This window comes from Oratosquilla oratoria, chromosome 27 (genome assembly GCF_046742065.1).
Source record: "Oratosquilla oratoria isolate Oo_2021 chromosome 27, ASM4674206v1, whole genome shotgun sequence".
NCBI lineage: Eukaryota > Metazoa > Arthropoda > Malacostraca > Stomatopoda > Squillidae > Oratosquilla > Oratosquilla oratoria.
The window spans coordinates 47,914,811-47,933,705 of record NC_134803.1 but is presented as its reverse complement, the minus strand read 5'-3'; the positions used below and the strand labels follow the sequence as shown (position 1 = coordinate 47,933,705).

General features: G+C 44.8%; 2 protein-coding genes across 4 annotated transcripts in view; one reads left to right on the top strand and one right to left on the bottom strand.

Annotated features, from left to right (window-relative positions):
* Positions 1-783, bottom strand: part of LOC143040031 (TBC domain-containing protein kinase-like protein) — a 48,527-nt gene extending 47,744 nt beyond the window's left edge. Inside the window, exon 1 of one of the 2 annotated variants that reach the window (XM_076210576.1) lies at positions 595-783. The gene's annotated coding sequence lies outside the window, so the exon portion shown is untranslated. Of the gene's footprint in view, positions 1-362; positions 522-594 lie in introns of those variants that run through there. The other variant, XM_076210577.1, reaches the window with a different exon arrangement.
* A 260-nt stretch (positions 784-1,043) lies between these two features.
* Positions 1,044-17,242, top strand: Polr3I (RNA polymerase III subunit I). 2 transcript variants are annotated; one of them, XM_076210581.1, is made up of 4 exons: positions 1,044-1,185; positions 7,129-7,261; positions 9,086-9,160; positions 16,802-17,242. In XM_076210581.1, the coding sequence occupies exons 1-4, from the start codon at positions 1,178-1,180 to the stop codon at positions 16,937-16,939; spliced, it is 354 nt and encodes a 117-aa protein (XP_076066696.1). In that variant the 5' UTR covers positions 1,044-1,177; the 3' UTR covers positions 16,940-17,242. The 2 variants fall into 2 exon arrangements, with proteins under 2 accessions (XP_076066696.1, XP_076066695.1); XM_076210580.1 differs by having other exon boundaries at positions 9,008-9,160.
* The last annotated feature ends 1,653 nt before the right edge of the window (positions 17,243-18,895 follow it).

The following is an 18,895-nucleotide window of genomic DNA, read 5'->3' as shown; positions in this document are numbered from 1 at the left end:
AAAGCATGTAAGCTTATTTCCATTGTGGTCCTCAGCTTAACAAGTTGTATCCCAGTATTAGGAAAATCATTAGGTCATCATCCCTGGGCATTGCAAAAATGGATATAGATTTATAGCTTCATCATTAAAAACAATCCATTACCCAGTCACCAGTGATTGAAAAAATGCTCTTTATAATCATTTTTAATAAAATAATTGAATTATAAATGTGAAGAAATTTCCTAAGAAATTTAATGCCATATCTTAAGACATCTTGGGAAATCTGGTGACTCCAACAAAGAAATCCATTTCTGAGATGTTTTACAGTCTATATTAGTGTCATAAGTAATAAGTATGCACTGCTTTAACGTCGTTCAACCTACTTCCTGTACACAATGACTACATCCAAACTTAGGCACAACAGTCAACACGCACTTCACATCAATCGGACAAAAGACACTACTGCTGTTTTAGAATATACATGGTTGAACGGCAAGTGGAAACAGATTAGTTTGTACCATTTGCAAATATGTTAACAAATGAAACCCAATAGCCTGTCATTCGATCGAGTATACCCGGGTGTTTATTTGACAAAAGTCATAATTGAGCTCATACCTTATTTTTTAAGGCTGCTATTCTCTCCAAGATATGAACAGCCAAAGTACAATGCTAATCATTTCCATATGGTCTGAAAAGTTGCTAGTCAATTTTTTTCATGAATTAAAAGTTTAGCCTGTTGATTATTTGCACGACCGAACGCCCCTCTCAACAACCTGAGAGCTGTTAGGCCATAGGGCAATAATATCATTTCATAATTGCTCTCTAATGGCTTTTGGTTCTAGGATTTTATTAATTAAATGATAAAAGTATCATTATACTAATGGTTACCTCCCATTTCCACATGATAAGCGTATTTTAATCGTATTTTAATTACCTGTAGTACCAGGTAAATAAATAAGAATTTGTTTGCATTAGCCATGAAAGTTGACGAGAGTAAAAGTTCTATTTATTCAGTCAAATAAATCCTCCTTAGATAAGTGTTTGTTTTAAGAGGTATATTCATTAAAACTGTAGCCAAAGTCGATTACGCAATCGAACAAAGCGCAACTGATGCAAACATCGGTGTATTTACATCTGTCGGACGTCAAGGAGACGAGGCACGTGAAGGTCTATATTTGTATGGTTCGTCAAGTACAAAATGGAAGTGTAAGTTTGTTATACTTTTCTAAGTTGAAGTGAACGTTTTTTCATGCGCTGATAATACTTGCATGGGTGTAAATTTTATTTTAGAGTCAAACGGGACCACCAACTGCTTGCTAAACTGTGAGGCTCCCTGCAACCAAGGCATTTCATTTACAACAAATCATATGAGATACAAAACTCATGCACTAGATGATTTGTTATTATTATAGGAGACTGGAAGTTTAGATGGTTGAATTGTACACCCAGGGATGCCGACATAGCAGCCTTGATAGTGATCGTTCACGTTAAATGTTCTAACACTGTTGAATGCTTACCTCAGTAGTACTAAACTAGATTCAACCCGATCGATCTGGCCCACAGGAACGCTGTTGCAGTGAGTGAAATGGGTGGATTTGATAGGGACCCAGGTTGTGATGGGACTACTGTAGAAAAGCTGTTTTGTCTTTTATTTGTACCTTCTGCAAAGTCAGCTGTTTAGTTCTTTCTTTTAACTTTTGCATTAAGCAAACCATGCTTATGCACACATCAAGTGTGGGTAAGCTAAGAATTATGTCATGTTCCCTTTGAATGACTCCATCATAAAAACTGCAGATTCCCCCACATAAAGGGAACACAGACCCAGAGATCACAAGAAACGGATAACGACCAATCCCGACCAAATACAGCTTTGGGTACATACACACCTTACAAACCTACCACACCACAACCACCAACTACCCCAAGCACACCTTGCGCTGTTACCGATAAAGGACAGAACAACATTACCCTAACCGCAACACCATCCACGACGGACCAGAACGCTTTTTTAGAACGACTCTTGGAACGGATGATAGCGCTAGAAAAGCAGTCACAATTAATAATGACAAGGCTACTAGCCCATACGGACGAACACGAACGGAAGCCGTTGGGGAGGTGGAGTTGCCACTAAATTGTTTCTTTGTGGGCAACATAAGAGGGCTTTACCCACAAAGCAATCAGTGCAAAGTGCCAATGCTCGAAGAGTTAGCAGCAGATGATAACACTATCTTTATTGCCCTTACGGAGACCCACCTCAACGATGCTATCCTAGATGCAGAAATAAACATCCATAATTTCACACTGTTCAGAGCCGATAGGGTAGATAGAAGCCACGGAGGGGTAGCACTATACATACGGGAGGACTTAGCAGCAAACACGGAGGTTCTTACTGCCTTCTCAAACAACACAACAGAACTACTAGCTGTATATGTTAAGAGGCTGGACCTACTCATTGCAACCCTGTATCGACCCCCAAACACCACAGATGATTTGTTCAGTGAAGTCTCAGGGATATTACAATCACTTTTTAACCACCTACCATCCCCCCACACCGAGGTCATACTTACTGGTGATCTAAACTTGCCAATAATAACCTGGCCCTCTAGGATCATACGAGGAGGAACAACAAGTGAACAGAGGCAAGCAATGGAGTTGATCAGCCTAGCGGATCTAGCCTATCTCCAACAATTCATTGAGGATCCAACAAGAGGCAACAACATTCTTGACCTATTATTCAGTAATAACTACGACCTGGTACACTCATACAAAGTTACCAGGACATCAATGTCTGATCATGGTCTCATCAAAGTCATGACAACACATTTTACTAAACAACAATTAGCTCAACAAAAGGCACACTTCCCTTGCTCCTCTCTCCATGACCTGAACTTCTTCAGCAAAGATATTGAGTGGGATGGGATTAGAAGGGAATTAGGCCAGTCCGACTGGGTAACTCTCTTCCAAGATAAAGACTCTGAAGGAGCCCTAGACATTTTTCAGAGCAGATGCCTTGAAATCTGCAAAACTATGGTGCCTCCAAAATCAACAATCACCAAGAAACAGAGAAAAATTATCCCTAGAGATAGGAAAAACCTAATGAAGAGGAGAACAAAATTAAGAGTCAAACTACAAAAGACCAACCATCTACCATCCACCACCAACATCCAAAATGAACTGGAAGAAATTGAGAGAAAACTCATCCAGTCTCACAAAGATCAGAGGGCCCAAGAAGAATTAAGAGCCATCTCAAACATCCAAATGAACAGCAAGTTCTTTTATGCATATGCCAATAAGAAGCTAAAAAATACACCATCCATAGGACCACTTATAGATCCAGCTGGGGAACTCGAGAGTGACCCAACTAAAATGGCAGAGTTGCTCAGACTGCAATATGAAAGGGTGTTTAGTGAACCAAAGGACCATATGAAGGTAATGGATCCACATACCTTCTTCAATGAACACCAGGTGACGCCACACCAACTATCGTCAGTAAAGATCTCCACAGAGGAGATAATAGTGGCCATTAACGAGATGGCACCAAATGCAGCAGCAGGACCAGATGGGTTCCATGCCCAACTGCAAACACCAGCTAGCAGTACCCCTGAAACTGTTATGGAAAATGTCCCTACAAACAGGACATGATGTACCACAAGCCCTCAAAGATGGCACAATCACCCCTATACACAAAGGGGGTAGCAAAGACATTGCCAAGAATTACAGGCCAGTGGTATTAACATCCCATTTTATTAGAATTATGGAAAGGGTAGTGCGGAAAGCCATCGTTGAATATCTGGAAACCATAGAGGCATTTAACAATGGCCAACATGGATTCAGACAAGGACGTTCATGCCTCTCTCAACTACTTGCTCATTATGATAAAATACTAGATGACACCAAAGATGGGGACAACGTGGACGTCATATACCTTGATTTTGCAAAAGCATTCGATAAGGTGGACCATGGGATCCTTTTGCACAAAATGCGAGCACTTGGTATATGCGGAGCCCTAGGCAAATGGCTCCACAGTTTCCTATCCGATAGGATACAGCGAGTGAATGTACAGGGTACTTCTTCACAGGCAAGCAGGGTTGTTAGCGGTGTTCCCCAAGGTACTGTACTGGGTCCCCTACTATTCCTCATCATGATAGGGGACATAGACAGGGACCTTAAATACTCTACAGCGACATCCTTTGCCGATGACACGCGAATCGAACTGAAGATACGTACGCGACAAGATGCCGATAACCTACAGCAAGACCTCAATGAAATTCTGAGGTGGGCGGAGGTGAACAACATGGCACTGAACGGGGAAAAGTTCGAACTTCTGCGCTATGGTCGCCATCTGGATCTAAAGATCTCAACACACTACTACTGTGGCCAGCAAGAGATCATTGCGAAAGATGTAGTGAAAGATCTGGGAGTGAGCATGAGCAGTGATGCCTCCTTCTCCCATAACATAAGCCAAGCAACGTCCAAAGCGAGGCGTCTAGCAGGGTGGATACTTCGTACCTTCCAGACAAGAAGTCCAAGATGTATGCTGACCCTGTGGAAATCATTAGTCTTACCACACCTAGAATACTGCTGCCAGCTCTGGTCTCCCCAGAAAGTATCAGAAATCATGGAGATCGAAGGGCCCCAAAGGAACTTCACCAACAAAATACATGGGCTCCAGGAACTGAACTACTGGGAGAGACTGAAGGAGTTGCAGTTGTTTTCTCTCCAACGACGCAGGGAACGCTACATCATCATCTACGTCTGGAAGGTATTAGAAAAGAAGGTGCCCAACACCGGCATACAAGTATCAGTCCACCAAAGAAGAGGGAGGTTATGTTATGTGAGGACCACTCCCGGTTCAACACTAAACATCAAATCCAGAATTCATAACAGCTTCTCGTTCAGTGGACCAAGATTATTCAACTGCATCCCGCCCCAACTGAGAAACATGTCAGGGGTGTCTCCAGACACCTTCAAAAAACATCTGGATATATGGTTGGCCAAAATACCAGACCAACCACCAACACCAGGATACATCAGCCCCAACGCCAATCGTCTGACCGATTGGACAATTGATGTGAGGGAGCTACCTGGTCACAGTGGGACTCCAGTCTAGCTGCGTCGATCACCGACAGAAATCTTCTAAGTGTATCTAAGTGTAAGTGTTTTCTCTCAGATACCTTGATGTACTGGTTGAGACCGATTTCCCACACGTCGTTCGGGAGATGTAGGCATAAGTGCATAATTTCAATACTTAATTACTTCAAAAGTACGCATTTGTGACGGAAATTATGTACACCATCGTTCATATCACAACATTTCTCATCAGAAACACATAAGTCATGTATCAAATTCTATGGTTGGGTGAAACTATAAATTGACCGTTAAGAGTGTACACTTACACAATTCAGACATGGAAGAGCTGGAGGCATTATAACTTACCATATAATAATCCACTACATGTCATTCTCTCTCTTTGATGTAGTGTACTTATCTATGGCCCATCTTTGATTTTGCCTCACATTTGTTTAAAATTGGTTTCATTTGGAATATGATCTTGCTTAAATCCATCCATCTTTAATGCACTAAGCTGATGACCACCTGTTCCAATCCATATAATGTTGGAGTGCTGTCTTTGATGATGAGGAGGTAAATTTGATCCCTGGTAAAATACAGTACACACTTTCAGGAAAAATTTGGTTTTACAAAATCTAGCCTTTGTAAGATGAAGAAGGCTTGTGAGAAGATTATGGCCCACATTATGGCATAATTTTGTATTGTATATCACTTTTAATCCTCCAGAATTGAAAAATTAGTACTGGAGTGGCTGAGTGGTAACTGGAAGGCTGGGGCAGGGGGATAATTCTACCTCATGTATCCAAATGCTCCCAAATCCAAAACACCTTCTGGATCATTTGTAGGATCCCCCACCCCCCTCACGTGCTTGGTGTGAAGATTGTACAATTGAGTGTTGCTAGGATGGACATTCTACAGATGATTTTGGTTCGCGATATATAACCTGACCTAACCTAACCTAGTCTATGTTAGGGTGGAGAGTCTACAGTTGATCATTGTATGTGTGTGTGGGGGGGGGGAGCTTCTACAAATGAGTGGAGTTTGGGTGAAGATTCTACAGTTGATCATTGTGGGGGTCAGAAGAATCCTACAATTGACCCCACACTCTGGTCCAGTTAGTTCATATATGGGAGGGTTATTGGCTAGGATTGACATTGTTTACTCAGCAATAATGATAATAGTATTGCTGTTTCAAGATGATGGAGAGCAAGTTGAGTGTTATGCATCTAATAAAAAGATTTCATTGTACTTACTCTATGATTTGTAAACTACAGAGCCATGGGAATCCCATTTCAAACAGTACCATTATAATGTACTACCTCTTTGTTTCCTTGGGAGTCATAGCTAATTCTTGCCACTAGCGGTAGCATAGCTGATAAATGTTCAAAGTTCTCAGCTACAATATGAAGGCCCAGTCTTGAGCAAATGTAGGAGTGTGCCACAAATTAAGGGTTGGCAGATATGGTAAGTCACCATATTTGTAGGAGGAAGCACAAGGAATCATGAGTGTGCCCCCCCCCCCATCAATAGGGATCCTTTACAGCCCATGTTGATAGAGGTAAGTGGCAGTGTAGCTAATAAGAGATGCTTTATTTTTTCCAATAAAAGTGGTATGCAGCTTACATGTATTAGTCATTGAATAGATATAGCCAAATTTTTTAGTTTTTCTTATAATGAAGGAGATATTTCCTGGAGGGAAGATACATAAGAAGATTGATATGGGGAAAGTACTATAGGAAGATGATATTGTGATGCAACAATTGTGGGGTGATGGCACCAGCAATGTTTCAGACAATCAGTCAGTCCTTTGCCCTCCATTTCTTTTTTGAAGAAGACCCTAGGAAACAGCATAAACAATTTAACAGGGGGAGTGTTCTCAGGAAGTCTTGAATTGCCCAAATTGACTACTCAAGTTATGCATAAAATATTGTATAAAAATTTTGCTGATATTAGAGCATAGAATTCAGGATATGAAAACAGTTCACTTGGGTGCTCCATTTCAGGGTTATGATGATATATTCATATTCTATTTTGTGTACTGGCTTAGCTGAATTCACTTACATGATAGAATTTTTGCAGCATCAACAGCAAGAGTGCAGTACTAAGCAATTTTGAGGTTTACTCTCTGTTGCAAGACCTCAGCCAGCGTGACTCAAAAGGACCCCGAAGCTTAACCAAAACTCAGATGCATCTAGCCAACATTGCCTTTGACGTAAGTTGTCAACCAGTTTTTGTCTCATTTGTATGCATCTTTTGTTAATGGCCCTACCTACTCATAACAACCTCTTACAGTTTCATCCCCTTCAAACACCAATTATGTTATACTTCAGCCTCCTCTAATGTGGAGAGCCATAAATCCAGATCCAGGCCAATATACGAACAAATCTCCACACCAGTGAAGACTATCTTTTATGCTCAGTGACACAGCCCAAAGTGATGATTTTCTTGTCTGTTACATAAGTTTCTTGAATGGAAGAGTAGTTTCACCATATAACGAAGCATACATACATATACTAAGGGCTTTTTCCCCCATACAGGGTAGGTGGCCAAAATCAAAGACATAAATCCACTTCTACCCATTTCATTCCTGCATACTCCACTCCCATTCACCACCCCTCCTTCCCTTTCATCTTGGTTCCACCTGGATGATTGGTCATCCCTGTATCTCACCCACTGCCCTTCGGACAGTGTCAGAATATCATTCACACATGCTCTTAACTCCCCAACTCCCCACTCCCTTCCATGCATCACAGGATCATCCATACACAACCATTCCCCACCCACCCCTATCTTCTGTCTTCTCCCTTCTATCCTCAACAGACATCCCCCTCTTTCCCAATGCTCTTTTTACCCCATCCATCCATCTTCTCCTTAGTCACCCCCTCATATTCACTCCCTCCACTGCCTTCCACATTTTTTTTTTATTTTTTTTTATACTAATCTTTCTTAACTCATTCTTTCCATGTGACCAAACCATCCCAATACTCTTTCATCAACCTTATCTCCCAACTACTTTTCCACCCCCACTCGCCTCTTCATCTTATTTCTCACTCTATCCCATACCATACTTCTCAGGCATTTCATCTCAAACACAGTTAAACACTTCCTCACTTGTGTTCCATGTTTCTGCCCCATACAGTGCTGTCAGCACAATCATCTCTTCATACAATCTCCTCTTAACATCCATTCCCAAATGTCTATTTCTCATTACACTTTTTAATTCACCAAGGCATTTTTGCTTCTCTCAATCTACATTCTACCTCCACCTCACTCCCTTTCCTGCCACATTTGCCCCCAAGTATCTAAAGCTATCCACTTCCTCCAGCCTCTCTCCCTTAATAGCCACTTCCAATTTGCTGCCATACTTTCCCCTTGTGCACCTTATCACCTTACTTTTACCCACATTTATCTTCAATTTCCTTCTTTCACACACCTCAAGCTCCATCACTAACTTCCTTAATCCCTCTTCTGATCCTGCTACAAATGCAGTGTCATCAGCAAACAACTGGCTTATTTCCCATGTAATGAAGCAGTGAAGATAACTAGTTCTAGCTGTCAGGCCCAGCTGTGGAAATGCTGTTTCTTGATGCATTACCTCACCTAAGCATTGTGATGGGGACAGGGTTGACCCATCCTTTTTCTGTGAAGGCCAAGAAGTAAGAGACATTGAATGGATTATTAGATAGGTGTAGGGTGGGTATATGCTTTGAATCAGACTCCCTCCTTGTAAGGGGGAACTTAGGGTGTATGTATATATGATAGACTTGGCTACCTCCCTTATAAAGAGGAAGAAGCCCTTGGTGTGTATGTATGTTTTGAAAGTGGGTAGTAGATAGACAAACTCTGCCACTATCTTGCAAAACCATCACTAACAATGTACTCATCATTGGTCACAGTCAGTTTGTATGGTGAGGAAAATGTTTGAAGATTGTGAATATTTCTTGTTATATTTTTACAGACTCTCAAGTATTTGGAAAAGACAGCATGTAGGAGTCAGAACCCAGAAGTAATTCATGCTTTTTTGAATGCCCTGAAGGACTACAAGCTAACGAAGGCAGAGAAACTTCAGCTGCTCAACTTGCGACCCACAACACCAGTCCACATGCAACTAGTAAGCATTCTGAATATTCTTCAGTGAGGTAGAAATTATGTTTATATAATTTTTAACATTTCATTTTATGCTAATGAACCTCTTATTATCACTTCATTTCTCTCCATCTGTGTGGGTTCTGCAGGCATTCTCTTTCTCCCTTTGTCTTTCATGTTCTCTTGCAATGTTTCTCCTCAGTTTCCCAAAATTTATTGCCAATTTCTTTTCCTTTTTATACATACATACATATCAAAGGCTTTTTCCCCCCCTTATAAGGGAGATAGCCAAAAAATAAAGGCATAAAAACCACTCACACCCATTCCATCCCCATCACCCTGCTTTTTTTTTTAGGCTTTGTATTTCATCAGTAGAAGACTGATCCATCATACCCCTCTTGGTGTGCAACAGAAACGCGAGGGGACGTTTGGTGTCTTTATTAATAAGTGGGTTATGCGTACATAGGTGAGTCACAACAGGAGAGCTACATGCTCACCGTATGAGGGACAGTTCTAGACTGACTTGGTGTGTACGTCGTACTCCCTACGCAGAGGGAAATCTATGCCTTGTCCTACATATCTAACAATGAGGGCCTTGTGCCCAAGAGTCCTTCTAAACCTATGGTGCCCTGCTCGTCGTGTCGAGCGCCAGGGCCCAGGACAGCACTACACCACACCTCCCCCACCCTCCGCGCTCGCACGACCACGGCGAGGGGAATGCTTACTCGCAAGCCTGGGCGAGCGGCGGAAGCGGAAGTTGGGGGATCCGCGCATGAGGACATGTCCTCCACCGAAGGAACGCGACGGGGCGGCTTCTCTCAAGACCTGTGGTCGCTCCTGGAGATGGCGGGGTTCATCAGCGGAAGGCGCGGTGCGGAGCTTCCAATACGGAGGGATGGAGTTGGGTAGGGCGCGGTAGTCGGACGGGAGCCCGGAGGTCACGCAGGTCTGCGGGTGACCGTAGGCGGGGCTTATCCGTGCCACGGCGTGGTCTTCAGAGCGCTCCGTCGGTGTCGGCGGCTGGCGACGGGTCGTCAGTGCGGGGCGCCGGTATTGCCGGTGACGGAGTTCCTGACGTGAAGAAGGGGATGAACGAACGGTGGTCCGTCATCCACGAGAAGTGGGGCCATCCAAACGGGCATGGCTTGCAATTGGGTGCGGCCCAGATGGCAGCAAGCGTCTCCAGTGGTAGTGGCGTATCAGGTTTCGGCGTCCGTCGGAAACCGTAAGCCACACTGGACGAGGCGGAAGTGCGCGATATTTCAGTCACGCATATAAACTGCGTCGGGGGCGGAACCGAAGGGGGTCCGCGCACGAGGACGACAAATCCTTCGCCGAGCGGAGAAGTCGGCCCGGTGCTCAAAGGGCGCCAGCACGGGCGGTGGCGACAGAGCTCGCCTCACGACGGGCGTAACGATACCTTGCTGCACCATTGAGTCAAGTCTTCCTTCGCTTGAACCTGAAATGCGAGCGGTATCGGCCTGGGCGTGCGGGCGGCGTGGGGCGTCGCGTCGGCTTGCAGGTGGGCTCTCACGAAGGGGGCGGGGGAGAACCATGGTCTTTCCTAGGGCAGGCGATGCTGTGGGCAGGTTAGATATGTCGGCCGCGTCGTCGGCGCCAAGAGCGGCGTCTGTAGGCTGGCTCCAGATATATCTGACCTGCGTAGGTGCCGAGTGCCTATCCCTGTGATGTCCGCACCTGTGTCAGGTAGTACGGCGCGGGCGCTGACAGGTGGCGGAGGGCGGTCGGTCAGAAACGTCCTGCTGCGGTGGGGCATGTGAGATATGTCGGCCGCGTCGTCTGCGCGAGAACGGCAGCCGTAGAGCTCTTGATATCTCCGATATGCCTAGGTGCTGAGGGCCTATCCCCGTAATGTCCGCACCTGAGTAAGGCAGCACGTCGCGGGCGCTGACAGGTGGTGGAGGGCGATGGGCCGAAAGGCACTAGGACGGCAGGTGCCGGGCTTCCCGGGAGAAGGGGCAGGGGGTGCGTGCGTCTGGCGGGGGACCCCTTGCGTAGTGACAGGATGCATGCGTGCAGGTCCTACTGGGCGTCCGAGACGGTCCCCTTCAATGCCTCCGGTGGGCGGCAGTGGTGTCACCTCCTCCTGGGGTGACGTAATTGCCACGGGTGTGCGGAGGCAGCGTGACGATCCCTAAGCTGGGTGGGTGTGGCCTATGCGAGCCGGCTGGGCGGGCGGCACTCGCGGTGAGCACGGCGAAGCAGGACAAAGGCCTCCTTGTCCGCGCGGCCTACTTTGGCCTGGGCACCGTGCAGGGTGGAGCGGTGGGACAAAGGCCTCCTTGTTTGCCCCACTACGTGCACGAAGGCACGCCACTATCACTATCACACGATTTTGCACGGTCCCGTGCATGCTCACTGTATCGGCACTGCACTCACGGTCCAGCGTGTTCACTGTCGCCTATGGTCTAGTTCCGTCAGTACGCGCCACTGATTCACGTATCGTCCCATGTTTCATTGTTGCACACTGCAAGCAATTGCAAGCAATTGCAAGCAATCCTACTCACTGCGCCATCTTGGTGTGCAACAGAAACGCGAGGGGACGTTTGGTGTCTTTATTAATAAGTGGGTTATGCGTACATAGGTGAGTCACAACAGGAGAGCTACATGCTCACCGTATGAGGGACAGTTCTAGACTGACTTGGTGTGTACGTCGTACTCCCTACGCAGAGGGAAATCTATGCCTTGTCCTACATATCTAACAATGAGGGCCTTGTGCCCAAGAGTCCTTCTAAACCTATGGTGCCCTGCTCGTCGTGTCGAGCGCCAGGGCCCAGGACAGCACTACACCACACCCCTCTTTCCTGTCAACACTCATACCAAATGTCTTTTTATCATCAGCTTGTGATCCAAAGTCATATTTTATCTGTCTACTGTCATGTTTTTTCATTCGGTGACTTAGCACCATGATTTTGTTCTCCCATTTTAAGATTCTCCCCATATGGGGTATTGGCTGCTTGTTATTGTGGCAAAGTAGCATGCAGTCGATACTTTAGGGTCTATATGGGGCGCCCCTACGGACCAGAGCCACACATCATTTTGTCTATGATAGAAGAAATTCTGTTCATAGAGAAATGATGACACTTTTATACTACGACTGTCCCTCCGTTATGCTGTCCCCCAACCCCTTGTTGCTGTCCTGTACCATTTCTCTGAGTATTCTCTTTCTGATTGGGGGAATTCCCTGTGGTGGGGGAAAAGAATACTGCCACCAAGTTTCCCACTTGGATCGTAAGAGGCGAGAAGAAAGGGACGGGGAGAGGGACTAGGCATCCTTCTCCCTGTAGCCCCAAGGGGCAATTTCCTAAAACGAAAAGGAAAGGCATAAGGGGTGCTGGAGGGCCTCGGGCCAGCACCTTAAGGTTTGGGTCTTTTAATGTGCGTGGATGTGGTACAGATGAGAGTAAAAGGGAAGAGATAGGTAGTATGTTTGTGAGAAGAAAGTTGGATGTGTTGGCTTTGAGTGAAACTAAGTTGAAAGGGAAGGGTGAGTGTATGTTTGGGAGTGTAAGTGGGAGGTTATCAGGAGTGAAGAGAGGGCGAGGGAGGGAAGGGGTGGCTATTCTAGTAAGTGAGGAGATAGGTAAAGGGGTAGTGGAGTGGAAGGAGGTTTCCTCAAGGATAATGTGGATGAAGGTGAAACTGGGAAAGGAGATGTGGGTCTTTGTAAGTGCATATGGGCCGGGCAGTGAGAAGAGCATGGAAGAAAGGGAGGCCTTTTGGATAGATTTAAATGAGTGCATAGAGGGTTTAGGAAGAAATGCCAATGTAATAGTACTGGGAGACCTAAATGCTAGAGTGGGAAATGGTCCAATCGATGGAGTGGTTGGGAAGTGTGGAGTTCCAGGAAAGAATCGTAGTGGAGAGTTGATGGTGGAAATGTGTCTAGAAAGAGAGTTGATGATAGCAAATACAGTGTTTCGGAAGAAAGTCAAGCATAAGTACACATGGGAGAGGGTGGTAGATAGAGCGCTAATGGATTATGTAGTGGTAAATAGGATTATGATAGGAAGAGTTAAGGATGTACATGTGCTAAGGGGAGAGGGTGGGGGAATATCAGATCATTTTTTGGTGGAAGGTAAGCTGAGAGTGGAGGATAGATGGAGAAGGAGGAAAGGGACAAAAGGTAGGGAGGTTCTTAGAGTGAACTCCTTGAATGAAAAGGAAAAGGAGAAGGAGTACGAAAAGAAGCTGAAGGAGGAGTGGGAGGGAGTAAAGGATAGAGCAGAGATGGGTGTGGAGGAGGAATGGGGATGGTTCAAGGAGGGAGTCTTAAAGTGTGCAAGGATGGTGTGTGGAACAAGAAGGACAGGGGGAAATAGAAGAAAGGGTAGTGAATGGTGGGATGAGGAAACAAAGAAGGTTGTAGAAGAGAAGAAGCGAGCATTCACAGATTGGTTACAAAAGAGGACAGGGGAGTCATATGAGACGTACAAAGAAAAGAAAAGAGAAGTAAAGCAAAAGGTAAAGGAGGCAAAGAGGAGAGCAGATGTGAAATGGGGTAGGAGTATGACAGAAAATTTTGAAAGTAATAAAAAGATGTTTTGGAAAGAAATTAAGAGAGGAAGAGGAGGCGAATCAAGTAGGGAAGAAAAGGTAAAAGGTACAGATGGAGAGTTGATAATGGAAGAGATGGCAGTGAGGGGAAGATGGGCAGAATATTTTAGGGAGTTGCTGAATGTGAAGGAGGATAGGGAAGGAAAGATAGCTGCAGTGGGAAATACGAAGAAAATGAGAGTGATGAGTGAGGAGAATGGAGGAGAAATAAGGAAGGATGAGGTGAAGGCAGTTGTAAAGATGATGAAAGCAGGTAAGGCACCTGGTCTGGATGGATGTCATGCAGAATGTCTGAAAAAGGGAGGTTTAGTGATGGTGGACTGGTTGGTGAGGTTATTTAATGTTTGCTGGAGAGAGGGTAGAGTACCGGAGGACTGGAGTAGTGCCTGTATAGTTCCTCTTTACAAGGGAAAAGGGGACAAGTGTGAATGTAGTAATTTCAGAGGGATTAGCCTGTTGAGTGTAGTAGGGAAGGCTTATGGGAGAATCTTAATTGAGAGGATTAGGAGAGGAACAGAAGGAGTAATTGGTGAGGAACAGTGTGGATTTAGGACGGGTAGAGGTTGTGTAGATCAGATCTTTGTGGTAAGACAGATATGTGAGAAAGCTATAGGAAAGGGGAAGGATGTTTTTTGGGCTTTTATGGATCTGGAAAAGGCTTATGATAGGGTAGACAGAAAGGCACTGTGGGAGGTTATGCAGATTTATGGGATAGGAGGAAAGCTTTTGGGAGCTGTCAAGAGTTTTTATGTGAGTAGTAGAGCATGTGTTAGGATTAGAAATGGAGAGAGTGAGTGGTTTGAAGTAAAGGTGGGACTTCGTCAAGGATGCGTTATGTCGCCCTGGCTGTTCAACTTATACATGGATGGGGTGGTGCGAGAGGTGAATGCTAGGGTAGTGAGTCAGGGATTGGAGATGGTTAAAGAAAATGGAGAAAAGTGGGAGGTGAGCCAGCTGTTGTTTGCGGACGACACTGCGCTTGTGGCAGGGTCAGAGGAGGGATTGAGGAAGCTGGTGGCAGAGTTTGGGAGAGTATGTGATAGAAGGAAGCTAAAGATAAATGTGGGTAAAAGTAAGGTGATGAGATGTACAAGGGGTGAAAGTGGCAGTAGACTGGAAATGAACATTAAGGGAGAGCGACTGGAGGAAGTGGATAGTTTTAGATACTTGGGTGCAAGTGTAGCAGGAAAAGGTGGAGTGAAGGTGGAGGTAGAATGTAGATTGAGAGAAGCGAGTAAATGCCTTGGTGGTTTAAAGAGTGTAATGAGAAATAGACATTTGGGAATGGATGCGAAGAGGAGACTGTATGAAGGAGTGATTGTGCCAACAGCACTGTATGGGGCAGAAACGTGGAACATAAGAGAAGAAGAGAGAAGGAGTTTGAATGTGTTTGAGATGAGGTGTCTGAGAAGTATGGTGGGGGTTACTAGGCTAGATAGAGTGAGAAATGAGGAGGTGAGGAGGAGAACAGGGGTGAAAAAGGATTTGGGAGATAGGGTTGATGAAAGAATATTAGGATGGTTTGGACACATGGAAAGAATGAGTGAAGAAAGACTAGTAAAAGAGGTATGGAAGGCAGATGTGGAGGGAGTGAACATGAGGGGACATCCTAGGATGAGGTGGATGGATGGGGTGAAGGGGGCTTTGGGGAAGAGGGGAATGTCTGTTGAGGAAGGAAGGGAGAGGACGGAAGACAGAGGTGAGTGGAGAATGGTTGTATGTGGATGATGTTGTGACTGCATGAGGAGGAATGGGCGGGGGGGGTGGGGGGTGGGGTAGTATGTGTGAGTAAATTTTGACGCAGCCCGAAGGGATTTCTCCCCGTCCTCGCCCTATATGCAAAGGGGGACGGAGAGGGGGGGTCGCCGATTAAATGAAGCGGCCTTGCTGTGGATGTACTGTGTCTTGCGACACTGCTTCTGACCCAGGGCGGTGGGCAGGGTGCAGGGATGACCCGTTATCCAGGAGGTGCTCAGATGAGAGGAAGGGTGGGAGGGGTGTGGAGTGTATTTAGGGATGAAATGGGTGGGAGTGTTTTTATGCCTTTCCCTTTTTGGCTACCTCCCTTGGAAGGGGGAAAAAGCCTTGGTATATGTATGTATGTATGTATTTTAAGATTCATTGCTCTCTCATTCTCTCCACTTTTTGTTCTTGAAATGTGCACACACACTCAAAATCACCTATTTCATGTAGTCACTAACCAAGATTTACTTTGGTTGGTGAGTGCACATCATATGTCCACTTGTTTCCTCATGTTCATATACCCACCCCTGCGTTTCCTTACTAAGCAGTACATTCACACCCTGTCACCCTCCAGTTTATATGTTCTTGTTCCCTCCATCATATTAGCCCTTTCCTTACCCAGTTTCTTTTATAGCCAGGATGTCATGCCTATTTACATCCATAATTCACTATTTTTTGATTGGTGAATACATACATATACCAAGGCCTTTTCCCCCTTTCAAGGGAGGTAGCCAAAAAGAAAAAGGCATAAAATCATTCCCACCCATTCCATCCCTGAATACACTCCACACCCCTCCACCCTCCCTCTTATCTTAGCACCTCCTGGATGACGGGTCATCCCTGCACCTTGTCCACTGCCCTGGGTCAGAGGCAGTGTCGCAAGTCACAGCAAAGCCGCTTCATTAAATCTGCAACCCTCCCCATGCATAAAAGGAGAAGACGGGGAGAAATCCCTTCGGGCTGCTTCAAATTTTGCTCGCACATACTACCTCACCCCCCCCCCATCCCCCCGCCCATTCCACCTCATCATCCATATACAATCATTCTCCATTCACCCGTCTTCTGTCCTCTCCCATCCTTCCTCAACAGACATTCCCCTCTTCCCCAAAGCCCCCTTCACCCCATCCATCCATCTCCTCCAAGAACGTCCCCTCATGTTCACTCCTCCACATCTGCCTTCCATACCTCTTTTACTAGTCTTTCTTCACTCATTCTTTCCATGTGTCCAAACCATCCTAATACTCTTTCATCAACCCTTGCCAGTAAGCAAGTGCACATGTGTAAGTACAGGAAAATACAGTGTTGCATATTTTGTTAATTACTGTACCTTTTATTGTTACCACAGATCATTGAGGACAGTGAAGAGCGCTTAAGTGAGGAGCAAGTTGAAGAACTATTGGATATTGTGCAGCGTTATCTCCCAGATGAAAACGGTGCTCCAGGAATGGTGAATGGGGGCCCAACACAAGCGTCCAGCCACTAGCTTAGATTTAGATTTCCTGTGGATCTCATAACATATATATATATATATATATAGCCTGAAATACTCTCCTAATGGCTAGATTTCCTTGTTACCATATATCTTCTGTTACTTTGTCTGTTTTTTACTTTTGTAACTTATAAAGTGCTAAGAAACCAGTGCAACCCTTAAGAATACTTACCTAAGAGTTGCAAATAATCTGCATGTTACATTCAGTACAATATATTGTTACATTTGTGATTGCTTAAGAAAAGTCTGGGCAGATGTTTGTTGAAGCACAATAAATTATTCCAAACATGATACACATTATTAATTTTTTATTTACCTTGAAAATCCAATGTTTAATTCAATTGTTGGTACTTTATTTGACATCACCTGTTAGTGATGATGAGCTGGCACACTTGTCACAGTGCAATTTGAAAGAAAAAAAAAATAATCTTTGGGTCTCCTACAAGAGAGACGACCCCCTCCGTCCCCCCATTCTCCTTTTATGCATGGGGGGACGGAGACGGGGGGTCGCCGATTTAATGAAGTGGCCTTGCTGTGTCTTGCAACACTGCTTCTGACCCAGGGCAGTGGACAAGGTGCAGGGATGACCCGTCATCCAGGAGGTGCTAAGATAAGAGGGAGTGTATTCAGGGATGGAATGGGTAGGAATGATTTTACGTATTTTCTTTTTTTTTGGCTACCTGAAGTAATACTTAGATCACCTGACCTTTTCGCATTTATCTACTGTCCCACAGAGAAAACCTCATACACTAGACAAGAACCATGCTAGCATTCCTGTGCTTAGGTCACCATCCATCATTGAGACCATACAAACACAGAACATGCTTGGCCACAGATTCAAATTGCCTTAGATCCAAACACCACACAGAAGACACAGACACCCCATACTACAATGTCCCACACTGACTATTCCCAGGTAACTATATGGTATGTCTTCTCTGAGTAATTTATGGTCCCATCTGAAGGCCACGGGTCTTTGGCAAGAGATCAGGCAATGGATTTATTGATCTCTTCTTTTTGCCTGTTGGTTGGGGCCCAATGTGGACACTAGGTGCTACCCCAAACTTCCTTGATTTCCTAATCTAGAAAAACAACTACACACAACAAAGCATTAAGTTAGAAGAGGCTGCATTAAAACCAACCCAGTAGAACATCTATTCAATTAATCAATCCATTGCTACCGGTCTCTCCAGCAGAAGACCTATGGCCTTCAGGCAACAACCAAATATCTACAAAGAAAACAAAATCCTCCCCACAAAGCAGCTTATAAGAAAGATGAGCATAATTCTTTGAGTTCTCAGCCACACACATACATCCCATTACATAAACTTCAACTGAAAAAGGCAGCATACTACTCAATCATCTACTACATCCTTCCACCAGCACCACACAAACACTTCAAAATCAGCCACAAAACAACTACAGACATCAACCTTACAGATAAATCCCTGCTGCCAAGCAAGAACCACACTAGCACATTAATATTCTGGCCACCATTCTGCTTTACAACAATATCAATAGAGAATAGGTCATCCCAGATGCAACCACCAAACTTTTTTCATTGCCTTACTCTAGCCCAGTATTTCTCAACCTTTTACCCTTGTGTAACCTTCAAAATAAATTGCATGTCTCAAGGAACCCCTGCACAAAAAAAAACAACACATACACCATATCTTTCTCATTTTATTTTCATCATAATAATAGGATGATGTCTATATTATAGTATAACAATAACCTTTTGCAGAACCCTGGTTGAGAAACGCTGCTCTAACCTTACCCAGACAACACAAACCTTAAGTGATTTGTGAGCCAATCCAATGGTTGTTGCTGGTTACCTGAGAGCTGTGGGTCACTTGCAAGAGACCTGGGGTAACAATGTCCAATTGATTCTTTGGCCTCTCTCCCAATTTATGCATCCTCCAAAGATATCTACCAACATCCCTTTTCATT